This window comes from Parasteatoda tepidariorum, chromosome 1 (assembly GCF_982258835.1).
Source record: "Parasteatoda tepidariorum strain Cologne lab strain chromosome 1, Ptep-v5.0, whole genome shotgun sequence".
NCBI classification, from domain to species: Eukaryota; Metazoa; Arthropoda; class Arachnida; order Araneae; family Theridiidae; genus Parasteatoda; species Parasteatoda tepidariorum.
This window is the reverse complement of record NC_141755.1, coordinates 72565859-72589806: the sequence shown is the minus strand read 5'-3', so window position 1 is coordinate 72589806 and position 23948 is coordinate 72565859. Positions and strand designations below refer to the sequence as shown.

The 23948-nt window shown below is 28.5% G+C and overlaps 2 protein-coding genes across 2 annotated transcripts; both read left to right on the top strand.

The window, feature by feature from the left end:
* Positions 1–2219: 2219 nt before the first annotated feature.
* On the top strand, positions 2220–23275 carry LOC107447444 (uncharacterized). The gene is made up of 11 exons (XM_016062365.4): positions 2220–2514; positions 4597–4650; positions 6417–6485; positions 14425–14457; positions 14535–14588; positions 16520–16588; positions 16691–16723; positions 17967–18020; positions 19597–19665; positions 21178–21207; positions 22817–23275. Exons 1-11 carry the CDS (start codon positions 2446–2448, stop codon positions 22877–22879), a joined length of 597 nt encoding a protein of 198 aa, XP_015917851.1. The 5' UTR covers positions 2220–2445; the 3' UTR covers positions 22880–23275.
* On the top strand, positions 10848–13532 carry LOC107447443 (uncharacterized). Its single transcript, XM_016062364.4, has one exon. It carries the CDS (start codon positions 11024–11026, stop codon positions 13004–13006), a length of 1983 nt encoding a protein of 660 aa, XP_015917850.3. The 5' UTR covers positions 10848–11023; the 3' UTR covers positions 13007–13532.
* Positions 23276–23948: the final 673 nt, after the last annotated feature.

The following is a 23948-nucleotide window of genomic DNA, read 5'->3' as shown; positions in this document are numbered from 1 at the left end:
AGAACACCAGAAAATCGTAATAAAGCATTCATGTTTGCGTCATTTTACTGGAAACCTGCAATTTGATTACACAAATATCTATGATATATGTTTTACAGGTATTTTTGATATTTTTAAACTAATACTAGACAAAAACGATAAAAATGCTTTTTTTTCTTCTTCAAAAAAGAAAGAAAGAAAACTCATTTAATTTAAACCGCATTCGCGTCTATTTGAGTGGAGTACTGCTATCGACATTTCGAACATTTTCCGATTATTTATAGTACTCGAAATTTCAACTGAAGCTCTATGCCTGATGACAAAGCAAGTTTCGATCGTTTTCTGACCGCTGCAGAGAGAAAATTCAGAATTTCGACCACTTTCTGACGAACTAGAATGCTCAAATTTCGACTGGATTTTTGTACTTAATGACAACACAAGTTTCAACCGTTACAGAGAGAATGTATCACTTGTCAAAACAAAACCTTGACAAGCGATAAACCTTGATCAATTTAGGACATAAACTAACAGAAGATAATAAAATTAAAAGAGTTTTTACCAATCATGTTTTTAAAATGGATTAGAAAAGAAAAAGGTAATAATTGTATTATTGTCACCTCTAAAATAAAAACCTGGGGCCTAAAATGTCGCAGTGAACATCTATCTCCACTTCAAATCCACAACACGTTTTTTTTTCTTCTTGTTTTAAGTAGGACTAGAATAAAATTATTTACACCTATAAAAAACACTGTTATTCTAAACTTCTTTTGTATTTTATTATTTTAAAGTATTAATGCAGTTTATATTATTCGTTGGAGATATTTACTGCACTTAGATTTTACTGTATTAGATTTCATAGAAGAATAGAAACTGTCATTCTAAATCTTTCATTTTTAATAGTCACATAGATCAGGGCTGTCCAACTGCAAAGAGCCCACGGGCCAGAATTCCGGTCACTGATCACCTGGCAGGCCGCAGTTTGAAAAAGTTAAACAATACCCTCTTACCTCTTATACAATAACAATTAATAGTTGAATTATTAATTATTAAACAATGGAACAGAAGGATTATAAAACAATTTGCTTACATTTTAATGGGAGAACTGAGGCCGATCAGACTGAAAAAGAAGTTGGCGGGCCACATGCTGCCCGCGGGCCGCCAGTTGGACAGCCCTGACATAGATGACGACTTGACGAATAAAATCCAAGTTTGATGAATATGGTTTTGCACACGATACTAGTTTACGATACAATTTTTTTTTAAAAAAATCTTTGTTGTACACATAAGTTAATATTTTCCATAATCCAGAATATAAACGTATGGTAGCATACATTCATATTTCCAGAATATGAATATATGGTGTCCTCAATTCGTAAAATTTTCCAATTAAGCTCCGCTAATTTGTTCTCAAATAATGGTTTATAAATCTGGTCAACTTAAGATTAACAAGTACTTACACAAAGATGACAAAATAATTCTATTAAACTTAACTTCTAATCACACATGGGTGTTTCTTTTCTCAGAAACAATTATGAGCTACATTTATAGATGGATTAGCTATAGTGAGCATTTGATGATTATTTCATACAAAGAATTATTTTTAGCATTTGGTCAAATTAAATATTCATTCGGTGAAAACAGATCCCCCATACTAAAAATATATACACGCAGTGTCTTTGGTCATAATTACTTTGAAATAATTAAATGTTAATAATGCATCGTAACAAGAGGAAAAGAACATTGATTTGGGAAAAATTTTTAAAAGTGTAAGTGTTCATTTTTAATTTAAAATTTTTGAGTTATTTCTTTCAGCCGAATATGAAGTAATAACTATGGACATACCTGAAATTAATTTTACCTTATTTTATAAAACGAAAGACAAAATAAAAGCATTAGTGTTATAACCAAAAACTTCAAAAAAAATAATAATAATAGTCCGCTTCCATCAGATTACCCATTATAAGACCATTTACAGTTCATCACACTAAAATTATATCCCATCAAATAAAAAGGAACATTTTTTCTGAATAAGAATAGGATTTCATGGGCGGGGGGGTGTTTTCAAATCACACGAAATCGATTTGAAACCTGTTCCTTTTTTTTATGATGAGAAGACTATTGACCCAAAGTTTTTTTTTTGCCTAATAAAGTTCCTCTAAATTCAAAAACAAAGGGTCGCGGGTGTTGGACACCTAACAGACCGGAACTGGAGTATATAAGTCACGTGTTCCTATCTGCTCGTCCAATTACAGAGAAAGACAGAGACTCTCAATTATTGCCCACATACAGTTGAACTACGGAAATAACCTCTCCTTTTTAACACACTCGAATTTTTTTCGTCATATATTTTCGGCATATATAAATCTATCCTTTTGCTTACGAAGAATTAAATGAATATCGTCTGCAATAGAGCAGATTAATTTTTTGAAAAATTGTGAAGTTCACCATTTTTATCGTTTGGAAAAAATGCAAAGATTTGAGATATTCGCATTAATCATTTTGTTTTTCTATCTTTTCGAGAGTGCTACAAGCCAGGTAAATATTTTATGTTATAAAATTTCAATATTCTCAAAAAGCTGCAAATTATTAAATTTGCAGTTATTTCATTTACTATTTTAATTAATTTGGGTATTAATAACATCAGTTATTAAATAGCTTTTTTTAAACTGAATATATATTCCTTTATATTTTCTTGTCTTACTAATTAAGAAAAATAAACAAAAAACACTCACTGTTTACCCGACGCCAATAGGAGTTTCTCTCAGGAATCTACAACTGGAATGAGTCTACTTCACCTAACTTAAACCGAGCCCGCCATAGAACCGAACTCAACAAAATGGTCTAGATAAGCTAATTACATTTTACATTTTTTGACTGACAGACTAAAGAAAAAGAACTTAAGAGAATCCCTTTCGTGTAATTATCTGTGTTAAACATCCTATTAAAAAATAGTTAGTCATAATCTTGTAACTCTCTGACCTAATTCTTATAAAGTACTACTACAATGCTACCTAACTGTTTGTTGGTCCTATTTCCAGATAGATACATCTGATGTTTCTAGAACTTCTACTAGATAACATCTTATTTTCCCCCTAAAAATGATCATCTGGATAATTTGAAAATGTGGCTTGTCATTCTAATTCTCAAACAATATATAAATTAAAATTAAATCATTTCGACTGGGTTCCGGTTAGAAATTTTTCGGATCAGGAAGGTTTGTCTTTCCAACACTGAGTAAAAAGTAATCTCTAACGTTTAACAAGAAAAGCGTTTTATTTCAACTGTAAAATCAGCGTTGACTACTGGCTTGTTATTAACGTTCTCTAGTTCTTATATGGATTCTAGTCTAGACTACACAGTTCAGACCTAAATGCCGTGTAATATGATACTTTATAACTGTCAATAAACTGCGTAAAATATTTTTCAATGTTTAACTACGTAGCTATTAAATTTTAAACTCTACCCAGAAGACAAGAGAACTCATTAACTTAATGTAATGAAAAAAAATTCTATGGATAAAATTTTCTCAATTTAAAAAAAAAATTCATATTTGGGATACATTAAGAGGTTCGTTTTGGGATACACTGAGAGGAAAACCACTAAAATCTGAAATGGGTATATCGATTTCACTAAATTCATGATTCGTCTATCAAGGACCATATTTCCTTTATCGAAAATTGTTTTAAAAACAAAAATTATTTCAAAAATCTAATAATTTGAATTTGCTGAAATAGACGAAACCCTGTTCGGATCTTACTTAAATTTCCTTAAGGCAATAAATTTACATTTACTGCTTTTAACTGACAAAAACTGATAAGAGAAGTGTTTAAAGTTTTTCTCTGAGTAATTTAATAACTATTATAGAAAATTATAACAGATAATAATTAATGATAATAGATGAGTGAATGATTATAGATAATGAATGATAATAGATAAAAATACGAGCAAAAGCAAAAGATAGTTGAAAACTCTATAAACAGATTAAGATATTATAAGCCAATTTACCTCACTGGAAATGCATGATCGCAGAATTATATTGGTTTAATTTTATCAGCAAAAATTCGTTTTAATTCTAGAGAAAAATAAATCGGGATTTATTACCTCTGAAGGTTGAGAGACCAAACTGAATACTGCAAAGATGAGTAAATGTCCTTTATCATTTACCTTAATCAGTATTACCTTCAGTATTACCTTTATCAGTAACCCATAAAGATTTTTTACGAAAATTGTCCGCAAAAAATAACATTAATATATTTCTGTTCGCGGGCCGCAGAAAAAGGCTTCGTGGACCGGACGTGGCCCGTGGGCCGCCAGTTGGTTACCACTGGTCTAGAACGAACGTGATTACAGATCTTAAATGTTTGTCTCAGATAAAAACTGTAAAGGATGAAAAAATAATTTAAAAAAAAAGCCTTGGCATATTTTTGTTTAAATTCAAACATTTCTGATTGCATTGGATGTAATAGTTTCGAAGTTCATCCATCTGTGTTAACGCAGTGTTTTGTGTGCTATAAGAGCGATGATTTTATTCCGAGCTGAAACTAATGATAATAAATATCATTGTTGTGTAATGCTTGATCATAAAAATAATAATTTGTACCGATATTTTCATTCTAGAAACCTCCAAGGGCATATGCAAAGACGAAATGTGAAAAGCGGGTAAAGAATGAGGTAAGTATAACCAATTTTATCTATTGTAAATGTTCTTTAATTAATAATCTACTAAGAAGATGGGCAAAATAGGCCTAAGTTCATAGTGAACCACGTCTTTAAAAATGTACTTTTTTGCTTTACGACATTTTTATTATTTTTCTTTTCATTCATGAAGCAATTTTATGATCGACTTTCCGCAAGTAGAACACTCTAATTTCTAAAGGAACTCGGAATTTGAATACAATTGTAGATCATTTCTTGATTACGACAAGAAAAAATTATCGTGATACTGTTGCCAAAGAAAATGTATCGTATATCAAAATTCTGTTCACTTTCCGAATTTCTAGAGCTCTCTAATTTTAATCAGAGCTCTGTGCTGGATGACAGCACAACCCTCCTGTCAACTACAAGAAGAATTTATATCCAAATATAATTTATCATCAATCGAATTTGCGACCATTTTTTTTGCCTAGCTTAAAAATTTAAATTTCAAAGAACGATTGTGCCTAGTAACAATGCAAATTGCAATTGTTTTTTTAAATGTTATAGGCAAAAATTATCTTTATTTTATCGTTACGGTATTTATATTATTTCAAATATTTAAATCATGTCAAACGAAATATTGTTTCTACTTATTAGCGTACAGTGGATAAAATCTATCATTTCAAAAAAAGATGAGGACACGTATTTCACTATTCATCTACCCTTTTATACTGATTAACAAACTAACAAATAAATAAAACAGTTATATCGAGAATTTGGATATGATCACTCCGCTCGTCTCTTTGGTTCTCAAGTTCGATACATCTGTAGGTGCTGATGTATTAAAAATATTATTTTATTTAATCAAAGAAGAAAGTTATTATTTAAATGTTCCACAAAAACAAGTCGGTACTATAATAACAATTTTATCTGTTAGGGAAAAATTTCTATTAAATGTATAATACGATAAAAAATAAGAACACAATAAAAATTCTAAATTTATTTACTTAACATTTTATTTTTAATTTAAAACTTCCTCGCAAGCTTCAGAACCAGTTTTTGCTTACATTCAGATTAAAGATGAGGTCTTTATGATGAAAATATTTACGTCAGGACTTCAAACTCGATTAACAGTTAATTTAGGTACGTCACAAAATGAAAATTTGACTAGTTGTCCATTGGCAGACAAAGTTAAAAAATTAACACGGGTATTTAATTTTTGTAAATCCTTAACAATAGTTTGCTTTACTGAACAATTTAATGGTACGTAGAGTGGTTGTCGTCGTATTTAATGTCGTCGTAAAATATTTAAGTGAAGGAAAAAGAAATAAATAAACTATAAAATTTGACGAATCATTATCTAATTTTATTGAAACAGTAGATTAGATCTTTGAATCCTAGAACAGAAATCTAACATATGCTAATTTAATCCCTGTAAACCGTGTTGAATCCTTTGTTCATGTAGTCCTTTTTTTTAGCACTGTGTTGCGACATCAATGGACAGTTAGTTTAAATAATTGTTTTAAATCGTCTGCCAACTCTTGTAATTATAATAACTGCAATTCTGGCTGGTTGCTAGGCAACCAAACGACTTTTTCTTGTTATAAATGTTTTTGTTTATCGTCTGTGTATGTCAGTGGAAATAAAAGAATACAATCGCTGTAAAAACCAACACACTGTACATAAAATAACATCGTTCGTGATTTTAAATGTATATGAGGTTAAAGTGCACTGGAAAGGTAATATACAAAGAGTTTAATCATAAATAACAATATAGAATATTATTTTATGTTCTATTATAGACTCTGCTTCAACAGTGCAAATCATGTGTGGAAAACTATTCTCTCCCCGAATATCCAACGAAGAGTGAAGTAAGTCGCTTTCGATTATTTTTTTCTGCCTCTCTTCCTTTTTCTCGTCTTCTTTTTTTTATCTTCATTCTTTTGATTGATAGGATTTCGACTGTTTTGTAGTGGAAATCGTACGTCATAGTTATTCCAGTTAATTAAATAAATAGCATTTACATGTTATTAACGTCTGGATATAAAAGGTTTTTGTTAAACATAGAATAGTAATGTCATAGGTAATATGGAAAAGAAAATTTTTATTTTAAATCATTTATAGGATCATTAAACTTATTTATTTTTGTAAATACCTGTAGTTGCATGTAATGCGCTGTGCTGTTTAACGTAAAGAACTTCGTAATTCTACTGGTCGTCGTATAATATTTTTAGTATAATTCATAAACACCTCAAAATTTTTAGTCTCGAAATAATAAAATTAAAGACTTAGAAAAATAATGAAAGTCCAATTTCTTAAGTTTTTTAAATTTCATAAAAAATTAAAAAGTAGCGGCTAAATGTCTTTTTTTTATAGACGGATTCCCGAGAGATCTAACTACGCTTCATTCATCGTCATCTTCTTTTACTATTAATCAATCCATGCCCGGCTAAAGGTTTTTCAAAACATTTTGATCCGCTGTTCTTATCTTTCTGTTTGCACCTACTGCTTCCTTAAACTCTTTGTTATCAGAATATACATCTCAAAGTTATACGATTTTCCCTCTATCCACACTTTCCTCCTCACCGTTACCATAATTTCTGCAAATCTTGCTCTTTCTCCATAGCAGAACGTTTCAGTAAGAAAATGAAATACATTGGTGTGGATGTGGAGTGGGGGAAAGAGTTGTCGAATCCAGGGCATGGATCCATGATCCAGGGTAACGGATAGGAGGGGGGGGGTTGAGAGTGGGAAAATCGTCCTTGTGACCCATATTCTATTTACCAAAACTACAATTTCGTCAGACCACCGTACGATTTTGTTTTCTTGGTTGTTTGATGTCAAGCAGTTCATCAATCCAAGATGAAAATTCAACGTCATTTTAAACACTTAAATAACACGAAAGTGGACATCTTAACCATATGGTATCTGAATCATATGAAGCATATGCTTCTCACCTTCGATCCTTTCTCGTTATATCAAATAAAGATTTTCTCATATTATTCTAAATTGTTGTATGGATTTGCAATTAAGTCACTACTTCATAAGTGGAGGTAACATACATTAACTTCCCTCTCAGACAGAGGGACATGCTACTCTTTATTAGTATGGTACTATTTTCGCTAAAAAGAACTTTTTTGCATGATATTGGTCTCCATTGCTAAATTAGGTCCTAAATAAATGCAACTGTGAATTTTTTCATACCATTATCGTCAAATTACTGTAATTTTAATTTCTTTTTTTTTCGTAAAAAAAAAAAAAAAAAGACTTAAATTTGTCTGTTGATATAGATAACAGCCATTTGTAACGGTCAATTTGCTTAAGGGTCTACAGTCATTTTGCTTAAAGGATAAATGTAGCGGTTAATCGTACACAAAGCCAAATGTGACCACAAAATTGCGCTTAGGTTTCTTTCTTCTTTTTTTCTTTCTTTCTTTTTCCTTCTTTTTACGATTACCTAAGATATTTTAACGTTAGAAAATCGTTATTAAGCAAAATGGAATCCAAATATGCTTGCCTCATATTATTGGACACTAAATAGAGTGTTTCTTGTTATAATTGACGTCTTAATTAGAATTAAGACACGTAAGTTACTTAAAAAAAATTATTATGTTTTACAATAGTATAAAATTTTTTATATAAAAATTCTTACGGTAAAAATTTATTCATAAATAATATAATAATCATAAATACTTAATTTTAAAGCATAAACTAGTCGCTAAATTTTTAATTCGGAATATTATTAATTTAATTTGCTATAAACTAAGTTTTCTGTTTATTAATTAGAATAAATTCAACGTAAAACTAAGAGGGATTGGCGCATAAGGAGAAAGAGTACAGTATTCTCGCTGCGATTCCAGATTTGTATAAGAACAGTATTGCTCTTTGTTCTTGAATGAGCAAGTTGATTGCAACAAGTTTCAGTGATAGAACCTTTTGTTTTCTTTTCTCTAAGAAGTGGCTGGATTTCCATAGCTTTTCTTCTTAATTCTTTTCTCACAAATTTTTTTTAAATTCAACTATTTTTCATAAACCTCGAATCTTGGCTAACAGTTTGTAAGCCAAAGAATTTTTTTAGAAGCTACCATGTTTCAGCTTAAAAAGCCGGCTCAATCTCTCCTACTAAAGTGGGAGAGTTTTTGTTAGGAGAAATGGCGCATTGTTCCTATGCTAGGAAAGATGGAGCATTGTCGCCAGAGGCGTAGATAGGGCATTATTAATATATGATGTTTTTTCGGATGATTTTAAATTTTTGATTATTGAAAAACTGGATTTGGATTCTAGAATATACATAGAATATTATTTTACCAACTTTTAACACTATTTTGTGAAACAACGTAATTCGATAATTTTAAACTTTTTCATTCGATTTGGTTAAAAATTGAACAGTATGTAGTTTCCGTTGCACTTTGAATTTTTAATGTTTATGATTTTAATTAATTGAGCTATAAGTCTAATTCGAAAGCGATTTTTATACAATGCGTCACCCTTTCATTAAAAAAAAAGTTTTTAAAAACACCTGCATGCTGCATGAAGTGAAAGCTACAATTATATTGGACATTCTGTTTAATATTTAAGTAAAAAATAAGAGAACTTGCTTGGTCCATTATTAACTAATGAAATTGGTAATATCTGTAAGAATATTAAATTTTGAAATTTATTTCTAATTATGTTCCATGAATTTAACGCTCCTCTGAAGCTGCATCCGGGACACACGTCCTCTCTCGCCTCCTCTAACTACGCCACTGATTCTTGCAGTGGTCCAATGCTAAGAGATTATGCTATGATTAGAGAGATTATGTTCCAATGCTAAGCAGCATTCAGAGTAGCCCAACAGAAAGGCTGACAAAGTATGTCATCTTTTCCCAAACCATTTAAGCAAAAGTTAATTTACTGTAAGTGTTAATTATATGTAAGTTATATATTACAAATTAACTCTTATTGTTTTAATATTAACGGAATTAGGATATTGCAAATGTTTGTCACTGTTGCAAATGTCATTTAATAATACATAACATACAAATTTTTTTTTTAAAAATTAATATGTTTTTTAAATATATTAATATAAATTTAATTAAAATTAGTCTTTTTGTTATGTATCAACTTCTCTTTATTTTAAAAGCTTACAAAAATAGACCATTCATTTTAATTAAGTTATGAATTACTTTTTTGCAGAGAAATACTACTAATTGAAAATAATATTTCATTAAATCTATTTATTTTGTTAGAATATATAAATTATCATTTTTATTTCTAATATTTAATTTAATTATTATAATGAACCAATTATTTTTCTAATTTATAAATGCATTATTAAATACAAATTTAATCAGTGAAAGGCATAGAAAAATGCGTTATAATTCAATTTATTTTCTGTTATTTCTAAAAAAATAATGGGAATTTATTTAGAAAAATAATTTATGTGTATATTATTATCAATATTGTTAAACGAAAAGTACATTTAAAAAAAAGGATAACAGAATTTTTGAATATTTAAAATTTCTCTCCTTGAAAATATTGGTACCATTAGGGGAGGGGAAAAATCTGTTACCAAAATACATATGTATTTAAAAATGTATTAGTAAATTAGTTACCAATCACCATCGTCGTACTTATTACCTATTACTACAATTAATAAAGCATGATTGACATCAATAGTAGTCTGGCGTTTTTATAAGAACCTCCGAAACAGTACAGTGCCAAAATATTTTAGATGTACATATTTCTTTCCTTTTTTTTTTTTTTTACATTTGATATACATTGATTTTGATATTGTTCACAAATTTATATGGAAGGGAAAAAAATAATGAAACTTTGAATATAATGAATTTTTGGTTTTAAAATGTAATTTATTCCTTGAAATTTAATTTATAAATGCCGAATTAATGTTTAAAACTAGTTTGAAAGTACATTAGTTCTTAATATACTCAGAAATTTTAATGCACGACAAACGGTATATATTGGCTTACGTTCAACTGATAGCGCTATCTTTCTCCTAAAAGTTTTTAAGACAGCTGATATAGTGCTGCTATCTAGCGTTGATTTTGCAAACAAGTAAATTTTCTAATAAAATAATAAAATTAATGAATTCGTAAGAAAGTAATTTTGAATAGGATTATAACTATAGTTATTATTTCTTTAATTTTTACTAAAACTTAAAAAAAAACAAGCAAATATTTTCTTAAATAAATTAAATGTACATATTAACTGTGACTGCGTCGTAATTTCTAGATTGTTTACTTTAATTTCGAATTTGACTTGGAACTGCTTGTATGTGTTTGTGTTGTCCTTTTTAAGATCATTTACGGAATCTAAAGTAAACTAAAATATAATAAAATGCATTAATATTTTATTTTTTGAGCTTATCTTTATCTGAAAATCATGTTACATTAATTTATTGTCACGTGGCATGGTCTCGCTAAAACGAACATTTTTTCACTTTTTCCACCAGAAGTATATTTTCTCATTTTCGCATCCCCGTTATTATTCAAATAAAATTAGAATGCCCAAACCAGGATTCTACGCTGTCCGTGTTGGAAGAGTTCCAGGAATTTATACAACATGGGCAGAATGTGATGCTCAAGTCAAAGGTTATCCAAGTGCAAAATTCAAAAAATTTGAGATTAAGTCTCTTGCTGAAGAATTTATCGGCATTCAGTCTTCAAGTAGTACAACTTCTGACAACTCGAGTACTATGCATATTTCTGCTTCAGACTTTGATTCATTTTTCTCAGAAGAAGAAGATTTATTAACACCCCAGCCTACCTCAAACATAATAAGCTCAACATCATATTCAAGTAATGGAACTTCAGCAAATTCCTCATTGTATTCAAACCCTGGCTCCTCTGCTTTAATCTACCCAATATCCAAAAGATCTAGAAGTTGTTACTATGCAGTTCACAGAGGTAAAAAGCCTGGTATTTATAGAACGTGGACTGAATGTGAGGCGCAGATTAAAGACTGTAAAAATGCGTCATACAGGAAATTTGATGATGAGGAACAAGCTAAAGAGTATATGAGAACTGGTGGTATTATTAAGGCTACCAAACGAGAATTGAGAGATATGTCTTACAGTAACAAAGTCATTAAAAAGCATAAAAAAAACAATGCTGATCCAGAATTTGTAGTAAAAGATTCCAACGATTGTGTTATCATCTTTACCGATGGTGCCAGTGCAGAGAATGGTAAAAGAAGGGCAAGAGCCGGTATTGGTGTTTACTGGGGTCCGAACCATCCCTTAAATACCAGTAAAAGGCTCCCAGGACGACAGACCAACAATAGAGCTGAAATTCATGCTGCGATTCATGCTCTTTATCAAGCCAAAGAAATTGGTGCAAAGCACGTGAAGCTTTATACTGACAGTCAATTCTTAATTCACGCAATCACTGACTGGATTAAAAAATGGAAAAATAATGGTTGGAAATTAACATCAGGTGAAGATGTTGTCAATAAAGATGATTTCTTAGAGTTAGAAGAAGTTGGTAAGGATTTAGATGTTGAGTGGATCTACGTTAAAGCCCATGCTAGGAATCACGGTAACGATGAGGCTGATAGGCTAGCTGTAGCTGGTGCTAGGTTACGAATGCAACCGGACAATTTTTCTAAATATTGTAAAATCAATAATCCGGTTGCTGATGATGATTCGGATTCAGAGCCTGTTGATTTTTTAGTAACTTCCGCGACAAGTACTGTTGAGGATATTACTCCTCTTATAATACCAAAACAGAGACCTTCAAAAGTATATTATGCAGTGCATAGAGGAAAATCTCCTGGTGTGTATTCAACTTGGACTGAGTGTGACGAACAAATAAAGGACACCATTAAGCCGGTGTTTAGAAAATTCTTTTCTAAAGATGAAGCCTTGGAATTTGTAAGGACTGGCAAAACCTGCACCCAAATCAAATTGCCAGAATGTAAAGAGGATGATTTTGTTCCGGTGTTTACAGATGGCGCCAGTTCAAACAACGGACAGGATGGTGCCAAAGCAGGAATCGGTGTTTATTGGGGGCCTGGTAGTAAACTTAATACCAGCATGAGATTACCTGGTAGGCAGACTAATAACAGAGCTGAGATATTCGCTGCAGTACATGCTTTGCGACAAGCGAAACACTTTGGCATCAAAAATGTGAAATTGTATACTGATAGTAAATTTGTTATAAATGGAATCACAGACTGGATTGATAAGTGGAGACAAAATAATTGGACCTTGGCTTCTGGGAAACCTGTGATAAACAAAGATGATTTTATAGCTTTAGATGAAGCTCGTCAAGGATTGAATGTCGTTTGGTGTCATGTCAAAGGTCATGCTAATAATCCTGGAAATGTTGAAGCTGATAAACTAGCTGTTGATGGTTGTACTAAAAATCTTTCTGACGCTATGATTATTGCATGAAATTATCTTTGTACAAAATAGAAAAATATTGATAAGTGTAAACAAAACAATAGAATAGAAAACAATAACTTTGAAAACTGTGATAAGCCAACTTTTATAACTTTGCATAAAACTTGGCTGTTTAATGCCAATTTGATGGTAATGGTATAGCTCTAAAAGGTTGCATCTACCAAAAAAACTTTTTGAAACTATGATTATTATATTCTACGTATTGTATGAAGTTGTTGATAAGAAAGAGGAATTTATTACATATTGTAATAAGAGCTATCAAGAAAATGTTCCTATAGTTTTTAATAAATTTAAAAAAAAAAAATTCTTTCTTAGACTTATCTGATTTTCAAGCCCATATCACTTGGAGTGCCTTTTGTTTATGTAGTAGATTTTAGTTTCATATTTTTCCTGGCTATAATTTTCATAAAAATATTTTTTTGAAAAGAAAATTCCTGAAGAAAAAAGTAACTTAAAAAACAGGAATTAAATTTAAAAAAATAAATCAATCCTATTAAAATCAAGAAGGAAAAAAAAAGAGCAAAATTGAGGGGATTTCTTATGATAAATACATTTACAATTTAATTCAACTGAGACAAAGCTGATTTGCAGGCATTTTCTTCAAACAATAATATTCCAGTTTATTCCTTTCACCAAGGTTTGCTTTCTATATATTTTTTTTAACTACTGATTAAGTACATTAATTTAACTATTATAATTACTTTTGGTCTCTTTAATGCAACAAAAGAGTAATATGTTATGTGATGACAATGAGTGTAAAAGCAGTTTATAAAAAGAAAAAAAAAATTTTTTGAAATAGATGAAAGAAATTTTATTGAAGAAAAAATTTTTATTTATAAAAAAATTTTATGGAAGAAAATTTTTTTATTGAAATTAATGTCTCAATGAGTATTTTTGTTTTTTATTTATGGATGAACAATTCAAAGAATGTTTCTAGTCTTAATTGATAAAAATTAAATTAGCATTAAAATGTTAAATAACTCAGAAATTAAGTTAAATTCAAGCTGATTAATTATATTATGTTGATTATAATTAACTGATTTTTTTAAAAGAAAAATCAATGATTTAAATCAAATGATTTGCAAAACATTTTTGAAAGAAATTTATTTTGATTAATTTTTAGAGTAGCACTTTTGAAATAAAATTTAAAAGTCTTGTAATACTTTTGGATTTTTCAGACTAGTGTGGAATATAAAATCATGTTCTCATATTCATCCGAATTCAAAAATATATTTATCATATTTTAAAAGAATATTGAGTGACCAAAATTTGATGAAAAAGTTTTTTCAGCTATATTTTATTATATTAATTAAAATTTGCATAAATTGAGTATCTTGAATTTTCATAAATTGAATGCATTGAATTTTATTTATTTTGAGGAAGAAAATAATTTTTTCTTGCTTTACTAGATTCGAAACCTAGTTCGAGCCTGTGTTCCTAAGGTAAGCATTCATTATTTTTTGTCTCTTCTTTTATTTAAAGACTATTCTGTTTGATGAATTGGATTTTTTTCTTCCAGAAAAATCCTAAAGAGTGGGTAAAAGGAAAATGTGAAGATAATACTGAGAAACAGGTACAAACTTATGATTCCATTCTATTGAAGGTTGCATTATTGCATATATGGCTGTAAAGTTAATGAAAAAGGCATCTTTTAATGCTATTCCCCCCAATCCAATAATTGTTTTTAAATCTCAAAATTAACGGCCGATTAAAAAAGTGTCTGCCAGTCGCCACTTTTTTCCTCATGAAAATATATACTATGTGTTTTTTATTATTTTTTTAATAAAATGGAATTATTATGGTTTTATAATCTGAAAATTATTTTATTTCAGGCTTCTTTCTTAAAATTTTTCTTCATTTTAGAAATTTATCATATTTTGAGAAATATTTCAATACCTTACATTATCAACAGTTTTATTTAATCATTAAAAAAATTTTTACTACATTATATATAAATTTGGTAAGACCACATCGTTTTATTGCATTAGTAAATATAAATGAGTTAAGATGGTAAGTTTTATTTATACTTAGGTTGAGGGAAATTTACAATAAATTAATTTTATGTATTTCAAATTCATCTGTTAATAGATGTGTTATCTGTTAGCCCATTCATAACCATGTTATCTTGATCCCATTGCAAAAAAAGCAAGTAAAAATATAAATTATTTAAAATTATTATAGAAAGCTTAGTTTCCCAGAATCTGACCAAATAGTCCAGTAATTATTATATAAAAAATGGTGTTTTTATGGAAGAATTCTAGGAATTAATATCCAGGATTATTTTTTTCACTGAAAACTTTGTTTTGGCAGTATAAACAATGGCTGAAAACTCCCTTGCATGCTTCACCCTTTTTAGAGAGCCAGTAATTCACCTCCCAAATTACTGCCTTTTTAGATGGCAGTAATTTGGGAGGAGAATTTTACATTATTTATACTGGTAAATGAGGTATTTTTTCTGATGTGTCTTTTTTCTTCCTCTCTGAATTGAATGAGTTTAATCACAAATCGATCAGACCAACAGTTTAAAAGTTATAAGGGTTTTATGTACAAAAAAGACAATTTTGTGCTTATACCTATTTATACATCTGACATTGCTATCTAAATAAGTTAAACATTGTTTCCTATGTATTTTTTCTTGTTTAGTTGAATAAAGGAATAATATTGCAACTGTTGAAATGTTTTTTCTTTCTTTTTTTTTTGGTATAAAATATTATATTTGTGAATTGCACTTATTATGAAGAATAGTCTTATAACTTCAAAACTACTAATCTAATTCAATTCAGTATAAAAATTTTCATTTGAAAATGCACCTCATATGTTCAGATGGTAAAGTGAAAAATGTACATAAGTCATGACAAAATAGAACTCTTTATGCTTGAAAACAATCACAACTTCTGAACTATTTGTTTTATTGACTCATGTATAGTTTTGTTCGATTCAGCATTAAAAAAAAATCCATAGTAAATGATGTCTCGCTTGTTTAGATAGATATATCAAACGAGTAAATAGGTGCAAGTATTTATTTGTACTTTTTGTCTATAAACCATTACAACATCTAAACTTTTGATCCAATCATCTCTTGATTGGTCTCATTTGATTAAGCGTGAAAGAAATACATCAGAAACAATGACTTTCTTGCCCGCCTAGAAGAAATTCTATTCTTTTCTTCAAAAAAGGGGGAGTGTACAGAGGAGAGTAAGGGAGTTTTCAGGAAATATTTATAAGGACATAACAAAGCTTTCTATGAGAAAAAATTGAGGTGTTAATCTTGCTATAAAAAAAGTTTTAATTTTACTGGACTATAAGGGGTAATTATAAATTTGAACCTTTTTTTTTTTGGTGGATATTAGTCTTAATACTGTTTGCTCTATCCTCTCTAAGTGCATTTTTGCTTTTTAAAAATGTTTGTGCCCATTACAACTTTTTTATACTTGAAATGTTAGTTTTGCTGTTATAAATTAACTATTTGTTATATTTATAAACTTCATTAACACTTGTTTACAGGCTGACATAGAAGCATGTTATCAGTGTGTTGATGATTTTATTTTGCCACAAAATGTTACTAGAGATGATGTAAGTTTTTGTAATTGATGACAATTTTAATTAATAATTTAATGCTTTTCACTTTAATTTTTGTCTCATAGAAGTAAAAAAACTAATTATTTTTTGTCTTAGGTTCAATCTATGAGAAAAGCTTGCCTGCCTCAAGTAATTATATTTTTTCATTTATATTCTAACTTTATATGATAACTTTTGAATGTCTTTGTTATATTGGAGAAGAATGATTTTTTATTAATTTTTATTTTTAAGAAAATTTCTTTTGTATTTTATAATACGGGAAGGGTTTCTTTCACTTGCTTTAAGTTTAGATTTTTCTTTATTCAATTAATTTTTCTTTTATTTATTGTTGATTTCAGTCGCAATTTTATAGCATCAGGAAGAAATAATATATAAATAAATAAAAAGCAATAGGCGAAAAATAATAGTAATCGATAAAATTATATTAATGCTCACATATTAAAATTTTTTTATGCCCCCAAGCTTCTTTGCTTCATTTTAATTTTTTTTAAGTTATAATAAATTATATAAAAAATAAGTATTTAGAAATAAATTTTAAAAAAAACAATTTATTTTTAAACTAATACTTTTTCTCATCAAAAATGTTCCAAGTAAAAAAAAAAAAAAAACTGGTCAGGTAACACTCATAATTTTTGTGCATCTTATACGAAATTTTTACAATTTTCATGTCTTAAGACATTGTAATGAAGTTCAACCAAATACGTTTTTTATTATTATATATGTTTAGAAAATTTTACATATAATGATGTTTTTGTGCAAACATATAAATTAAAGCCTCTTTTACTTCCAGTTTTTTGACTATTATGATTTTGGCAGAGAGTTACCAATTACTTTTTTATATTGTACTTTTTTCTAAATTTAAAAACAAGATCCACATATTTTTGTATTTTAACTTATAAAAAATAGCTTCTTCTTTTCAAGTGACTGAGAGTTTCCAAATACCATTTTATTATTATACTTTATTTCAATTTTTAAAACAATCATGTGTAACGCTGTTTGTTTATATTTTGAAAGTAGGCTGATATTTTTCATTTGAGGTTTCCCCTCATTAAATCATAAATTTATTAAAATAATATGCTTACAAGCACAAAATACTGAATTTTAATATAAAAATTGTTATATTAAATTTCAAAAAGTTTTCGTAAGTTTTGATTATATTTAATTGTATTTAGAAGAAGACTAATTTTTCAATTTATGTTACAAAAATTTATCATAATGTGTTAGTACTTAAATGGTGTCGAAGAAAAACTCAAATATAATTTTTTTTTACTGTTTTTAATGGAACATTACATTAGCTGTGAGTTTATTAATTTAAATGTTTTATTTTTGCTTTGTTATTTGAAGTGCTCCTAATAATTACTTTCTTTTCCAGCCTAGCTTGAAATTTAGAGCAAAAAGGAAGTGCGCTAAGAAACTTAAAAACAAGGTAATTTTTCTATTAGAAATTAAATTACAAATTATTATAAATTCATTTACTTTCATCTTTTTCTTTCCTAACATTTTGTTTACGTCAACTAAAGAACTGGTTTAAGTATGTTGAAGTTGATAGTAATAAATTAAAATAATTTTTAATCTTTTATTTTTGTTTTATTTTCTATTTTTTTAAAAATATTTTTTAAAAAAAAATTCAAAATTTCATATTTTATACATGTTACATTTAGGAAATTTGCATATTAAGATTCAAATTTTGTTTGGTATATGTTAATTTATCTAACTAATGTTTAAATGTTAGTATACCTAACTAAAGTGATTAAATAGGTAGTTTTTATTAGAAATAACACATTTGTATTTGTTATGAAGTACAGTGAAACCTTGGTTAAATGGACATTCTTGGGACAAAAAAATTGTCCGTTTACAGGAAGGTTACCCTAATAGCGAAGTTTAACGCCATAAATTGTTTTCAGAATATTTTCAAAGATATAGATATAATTGTCTACAAGGATAGTTATTTAAACTTTAAAAAATATTTTTTTTGATGAAAAAGAATATATAAAAAAAGTTTGAAATAAATACATAATTCTTGATGTAGCTACAGATAAATGAATATAATTTTCCCATTAGCACAGACATTCAAGTTAGACATATGATACAGAATAGGAGCTTTTAGTCCTCAGTCGGTTTCAATTATTAGGTTTTTCATCCCTTAACACTTACCTATCACTTGATCGGAAACGTGGTTAATACCTCCTTGAAAGTAAACCTCCCAGGATTCACAGAAAAAAAACAATGCATACCTGCAAGTCATGAGGACCTATGGAGTTGATAATTCACAATTGATCATCTATCAATAGTCTGAATAAATGTTTCATTTATATGAATACCTCAAAGATTATACTTCTGTTCTCCTTTTTTACCCCAGCTGTGTTAAATGCAGTCTTCAAATTGATGAGAAAATGAAATAAATTTTCAGTGGGAAAGAAGCATTGAGAGCATTTAAGGCGTCACTTCAACTTGAGGGGTCTCATAACCTGTGTCCTCCAGATGAAAAGATCAAATGATGCAGCTGTTGGAATTATTTCACAAGAGCAGCAGTATTTTCTCTCCTTTCTTTGCAAAGATAAAGCAAGTTGACTGAAGAAAGATGGATTCTTTAGTAGTGAAATGGATTTACAATATTTTTAGTTATGGATAAGGCACAAAATTTATATGTTTTAAAATTGGTGAAAAGTTAAATTTTTTTCTTCTTGCAATTTGAAGCAGAAATAGTTTTTTTTTTTTTTTCAAATTTAGAAAAAGTAGTTTCCATTTTGAAGAGATAGAAAATAACGTTTCAGGGCAAAAATGACTGTCCGTGTCCGGTTATGGGAGTGTCCGCTTTGCCGAGAATGTACATAATTCGTAGAAGATTTCCAGGGAATTAAAAATATGTCCATATTGAGAGGTCTCCGTCTTGCAGGAGTGTCCATAACAGGTGGTTTCACTGTAATTCTTTTTAAATATTTTATAAAAACTGTATGAGAAGAGTGTTTATAAGTGATAAAATTTACTGATTTTATTTATAGGAGGATGTTGAAATTTGTCAATTATGCATTAATGAGTTCAAGATATCTGATAAACCGTCTTGTGAGGAGGTAAGAAAAATTATAGCGGGATTTTACAAATAGTGTACTAATTTTTTCCTCTTACCATTTTGCAATATTTAAAAGAAGTTATAAAATTGTTACTGTAATAAATAATATATGTTTCATTCAATAAGTGATTAAAAATAGTAAAATGTGTTGGGATCAAATTAATAAAATCATTTATTAAGGTACTATATATTTTTGAATGTAAGACCAGAATGCTTAGAAAATTTTTGGAACTCTAAAATCGGCTTATGATCGAATCCACAAACATTAAAAAATTCTAGGAAAACATCACCAACAGAAATATCCTAAATATTGCTAGACATAAAAATACATGAAATGATAGATAAAAAAATAAAAAAAACGGAATGCCTAAATATAAAAATTGAAAAAGAAACATCTAAAAAGGCAAATTTGAAATGAATATTATTTTTTAATCTTCTAGCTTACCTATGTTTATGTGAATGACAATACATAAAAAAAAGAGAAAAAAAGCACTAAAATCCAATAAATTCCGTATCAGAATCGGATTCTCCAAAAAGTTTGTCAAATTCCTGTTCAGTCATTGGAATTTCTGAATGTGGTACATCGTCCTCAACATCTTTGCTTCTGTCCATGTTGTCATCATTCCATGTTGTTAAATATCCATTCATGCTTTTTTTACCCATTGTGCTACTGCTACTAGATCTACTTTTCTTAAATTTCCATTTTTTGTTATGTCTTTATCTTCAGTAGCCATCCCATCTACCTGTTTAGATCTTAGCCTAACCTTTAGTGGCTTGCTTAAGGAGACATCAATTGGTTGAAGCAGAGGTGTTAGGCCTCCTAGGATTGCAGACATTTTTGTTTCCAATTCACCACACTTATCCTTCACTTTATTAGTTTTATGAGCTGAAAATAAGTCCCAAACCAGCACAGCTGGTTTTTTCAGCTCAGCACTTTTTCTTCTGTCCCATGTCCATGCCTTCCTCTCCCATTCAACTTTCTTCATGGAAATTTCTTCATTTTATGTAAATGGGCATAATTAATGATGATTAATGACTTAAATTATATGTGAATGAATATTCAGAATGAGTTTTGTCTGACTGAATTTAGTCTTGACTAAAATTACCTTGAATGAGGCCCATCTCTGCATTCACCTATACTGATCCAATTTGAATATGTATTTCAAAAATCAGTGAAGTTTGAAAAATTACAAGGAGAATTAACTTTTTTTTCTTCCTAGTTTTAAAATTTAAATTAAGTATTATGTTGATTGAATATAAAAAAAATCGATTTATATAATTAAAATAAAATTACGAACATCATACATTATGAATAATTGTCTTAAGTACAGTTAGAAGTGAAAATAAACTTTTCATAAATAAACGAAGAACAATATAATGCTAAATCCAATTTTAAAAAAAATCTTAAGTTCATAAATAATAAAAAATATTTTTATCAAAATGTTTCATATTTTTTATTGTAATTATTAATATTAAAGTATTGTTTCACTCATTTTTTATTATTCTTTTATAGGTGAATGAAATGAAAAGAAAGTGCATTACTGTAAGTTGCTTAACTGCTATTAATTTAACTCTTAAATTGTACAATTTGAACTGAGTTCAGGGCTAAGCTAGGTTGTTTTTTCTACTCAGCATAATGGTTTTTCTTTATATCATTCAATGGAGATACATTGAATAATTAAGTGAGGATGAAGTTTTGATACACTTGTGTACGAGAATAAATTTTTGTGCTAATTATCCCAATTGTATGAACAGTTGAAATAAAAAAATATAATTTTCTATTTTAAAAATGTTAGCCTTTTTTTAAAAAAATTTCTTATACCTTAATTTGCTGTATTTCATTACTCTGATTCTAAGCATTCAAAATACTAAACACATTAGTAGATAACAGGATATTTCATTTTTCAAACAAAGTAAAATTCTATTTTTATTACTTTTTTCTTTTTAGTATTTACATTTGGTAATTAAAAAAAAATTTTCCTGGAGAGATATAAATCTCCATTCATTAGAATTTGATCAACATTAAAATATCACTTTTAGTTTAATTTTCTCACTATCAATTTGAAACATAGTAATATCGCTATTGAATTGTTGTTTTCTTAATTCTGTGTATTTGTAAAATCTGCAATTAGGAAAATTCATGTTTAATGTATAGTCTGGCTTATAACTTACAGAAAGTATCAGGCACTTTCCATTTGAAAAGTTTTGGATAATTTACATCAAATATCAAATTATTATGCAAGAAAATATATAAAAAAAATTTGAATAAAAAAATAATAAAATTAAAAAGTATCTTTTCAAAATCATTAAAGTAGCTTTCTTGGCATTAGAACTGATCTCTTTCTAAGTTTTATTTTTAACTTGCATGTTTTTATAAATACAATAAAATGGAAGTTAAGAGTCAATTAGTTTAAGGACAAATCATATTAATAGAAAATAGCCACTATACCCTTAAAATGTTTAAATTAATGAAAGTGTTTATGAAAACAATTACTTTAAGGTTCATTTTTTTTTAATAAATTAATTTCAATTTCAATTGAATTATTTTTGAATTAAATTAATTTTGAATAAGTTAATTTCTGAACTATAATTATAATTGCTTGGATTTCAGTTGTAAGATTTTAAAGTTTACAGGATAAAATTATATTTTGCAAATTTTTATAACAAAACGAAATATTTCAAATATTTTTATGAAAGCTAAAATAATAATTGATTTTTGATTTCATTCAAAAAATTTAAGATCTGTGCAAGAGATTAGAGCTGCAAGTAAACTGAATTAATAAAAAGTAGTGAGAATACAAAGTTGAAATGCTTTCTACTGCTCAAAGTTATTTTTATTTTAGTATAATTATTTCCAATTATATATTAGCACATGATTAGTTTATACTATAATGAACTTCCCATGCATTATGATTTTTATGATAATCATCTTAGGGATTAAGGAGTTTTTATCAGTTTTCAGTGCTTGTTTTCTCAAAGACTCAAACCTGACTTGTATTGATAAAAATTTTAATTGTCCAGTCTGAAAATATTTTTCTATTCTGTTTTAATGTTTCCCTGCTTATTTATCACCCAGTTTAACTACAACTATGTATTTATTTGATTGATGATTTGTTTAATTTATCTTAATTGATACATTTGTATTATTTTAGGAAAGATCTGGTCGAGAATTATGGGTTGAACCAGTGATGGACAATGATGATGATGATGAATAGTTAGCATATTAACCAGCTGGTTTGGTTTCTATATTTAAGCTATAAGTAGAATTTTTATATTATACTATTTTAATTGTTTCACCTTTGAAATAGATTTGTGAAATGATGTATTTCAATTATGTTATCAAGAAAATGTAAGAAAGGAAACAATTTACAGTGTCTTTATAATTTATTGCTTAGTTATTTTTTTTTCTCATCTAGTTTGTGTTTAGATCTTTTACTTGAGATTTTTATATTCAATTGTTGTGTAGTTCTCATTAAGATGCAGTTCTCATGTCAATAGCATTCATTTAGATATCATATATACATAATGTATTGATATTGTGCAATGAATTATTTTGTATCTCATTTGATATATGTCATAATTTTTTTTTATCAATAAATACCATTTAACTATTTACGTGTTTTTATTTTAAATCTTCCTCTATTTTCGATAAAGATTTTCATTGAACTAAGTGATTTGCACGGAAATACGAGGGTTGTAAATTAAATAGTGGCAACTTAACCTTGAAACTCACAGAAGGGCGGGCATGCGCAAAATGGATATGGGAGCGGTGAGGTGGCGCTGTTGTCGATGTGTAGAGTGCAAAAAAAAGTCGATTTGCTTAGAAGGGTAGTTGTTGTGTTGTTGTGTGGCGTTAGGAGTTTCGTTTCCATCGCTCTAAAGCATGTTCTCAAAAGGTGATCAGCTGTCGTGGCTTAAAATCGAGGTAGCCCGTGGCAAAAATGTGACAGAATGCTATCGAGGATTAGTGGAAGCCTGTGGAGCAAATGTTTTACCGTATAGGACAGTAGCACGATGGGTTCAAGCATCTCGTCTTTTTTCGTCATTAAGCCTTTTCACAACATGCTTTAGAGCGATGGAAATGAAACTCCTCACTTTAACGCCACGCAACAACTACCCTTCTAAGCAAATCGACTGTTTTTTGCACTCTACACATCGACAACAACGCCACCTCACCGCTCCCATACCCTATTTACGCATGCCTGCCCTTCTGTGAGTTTCAAGGTTAAGTTGCCACTATTTAATTTACAACCCTCATATTTTAAATTAAGGATAGTCTAGTTT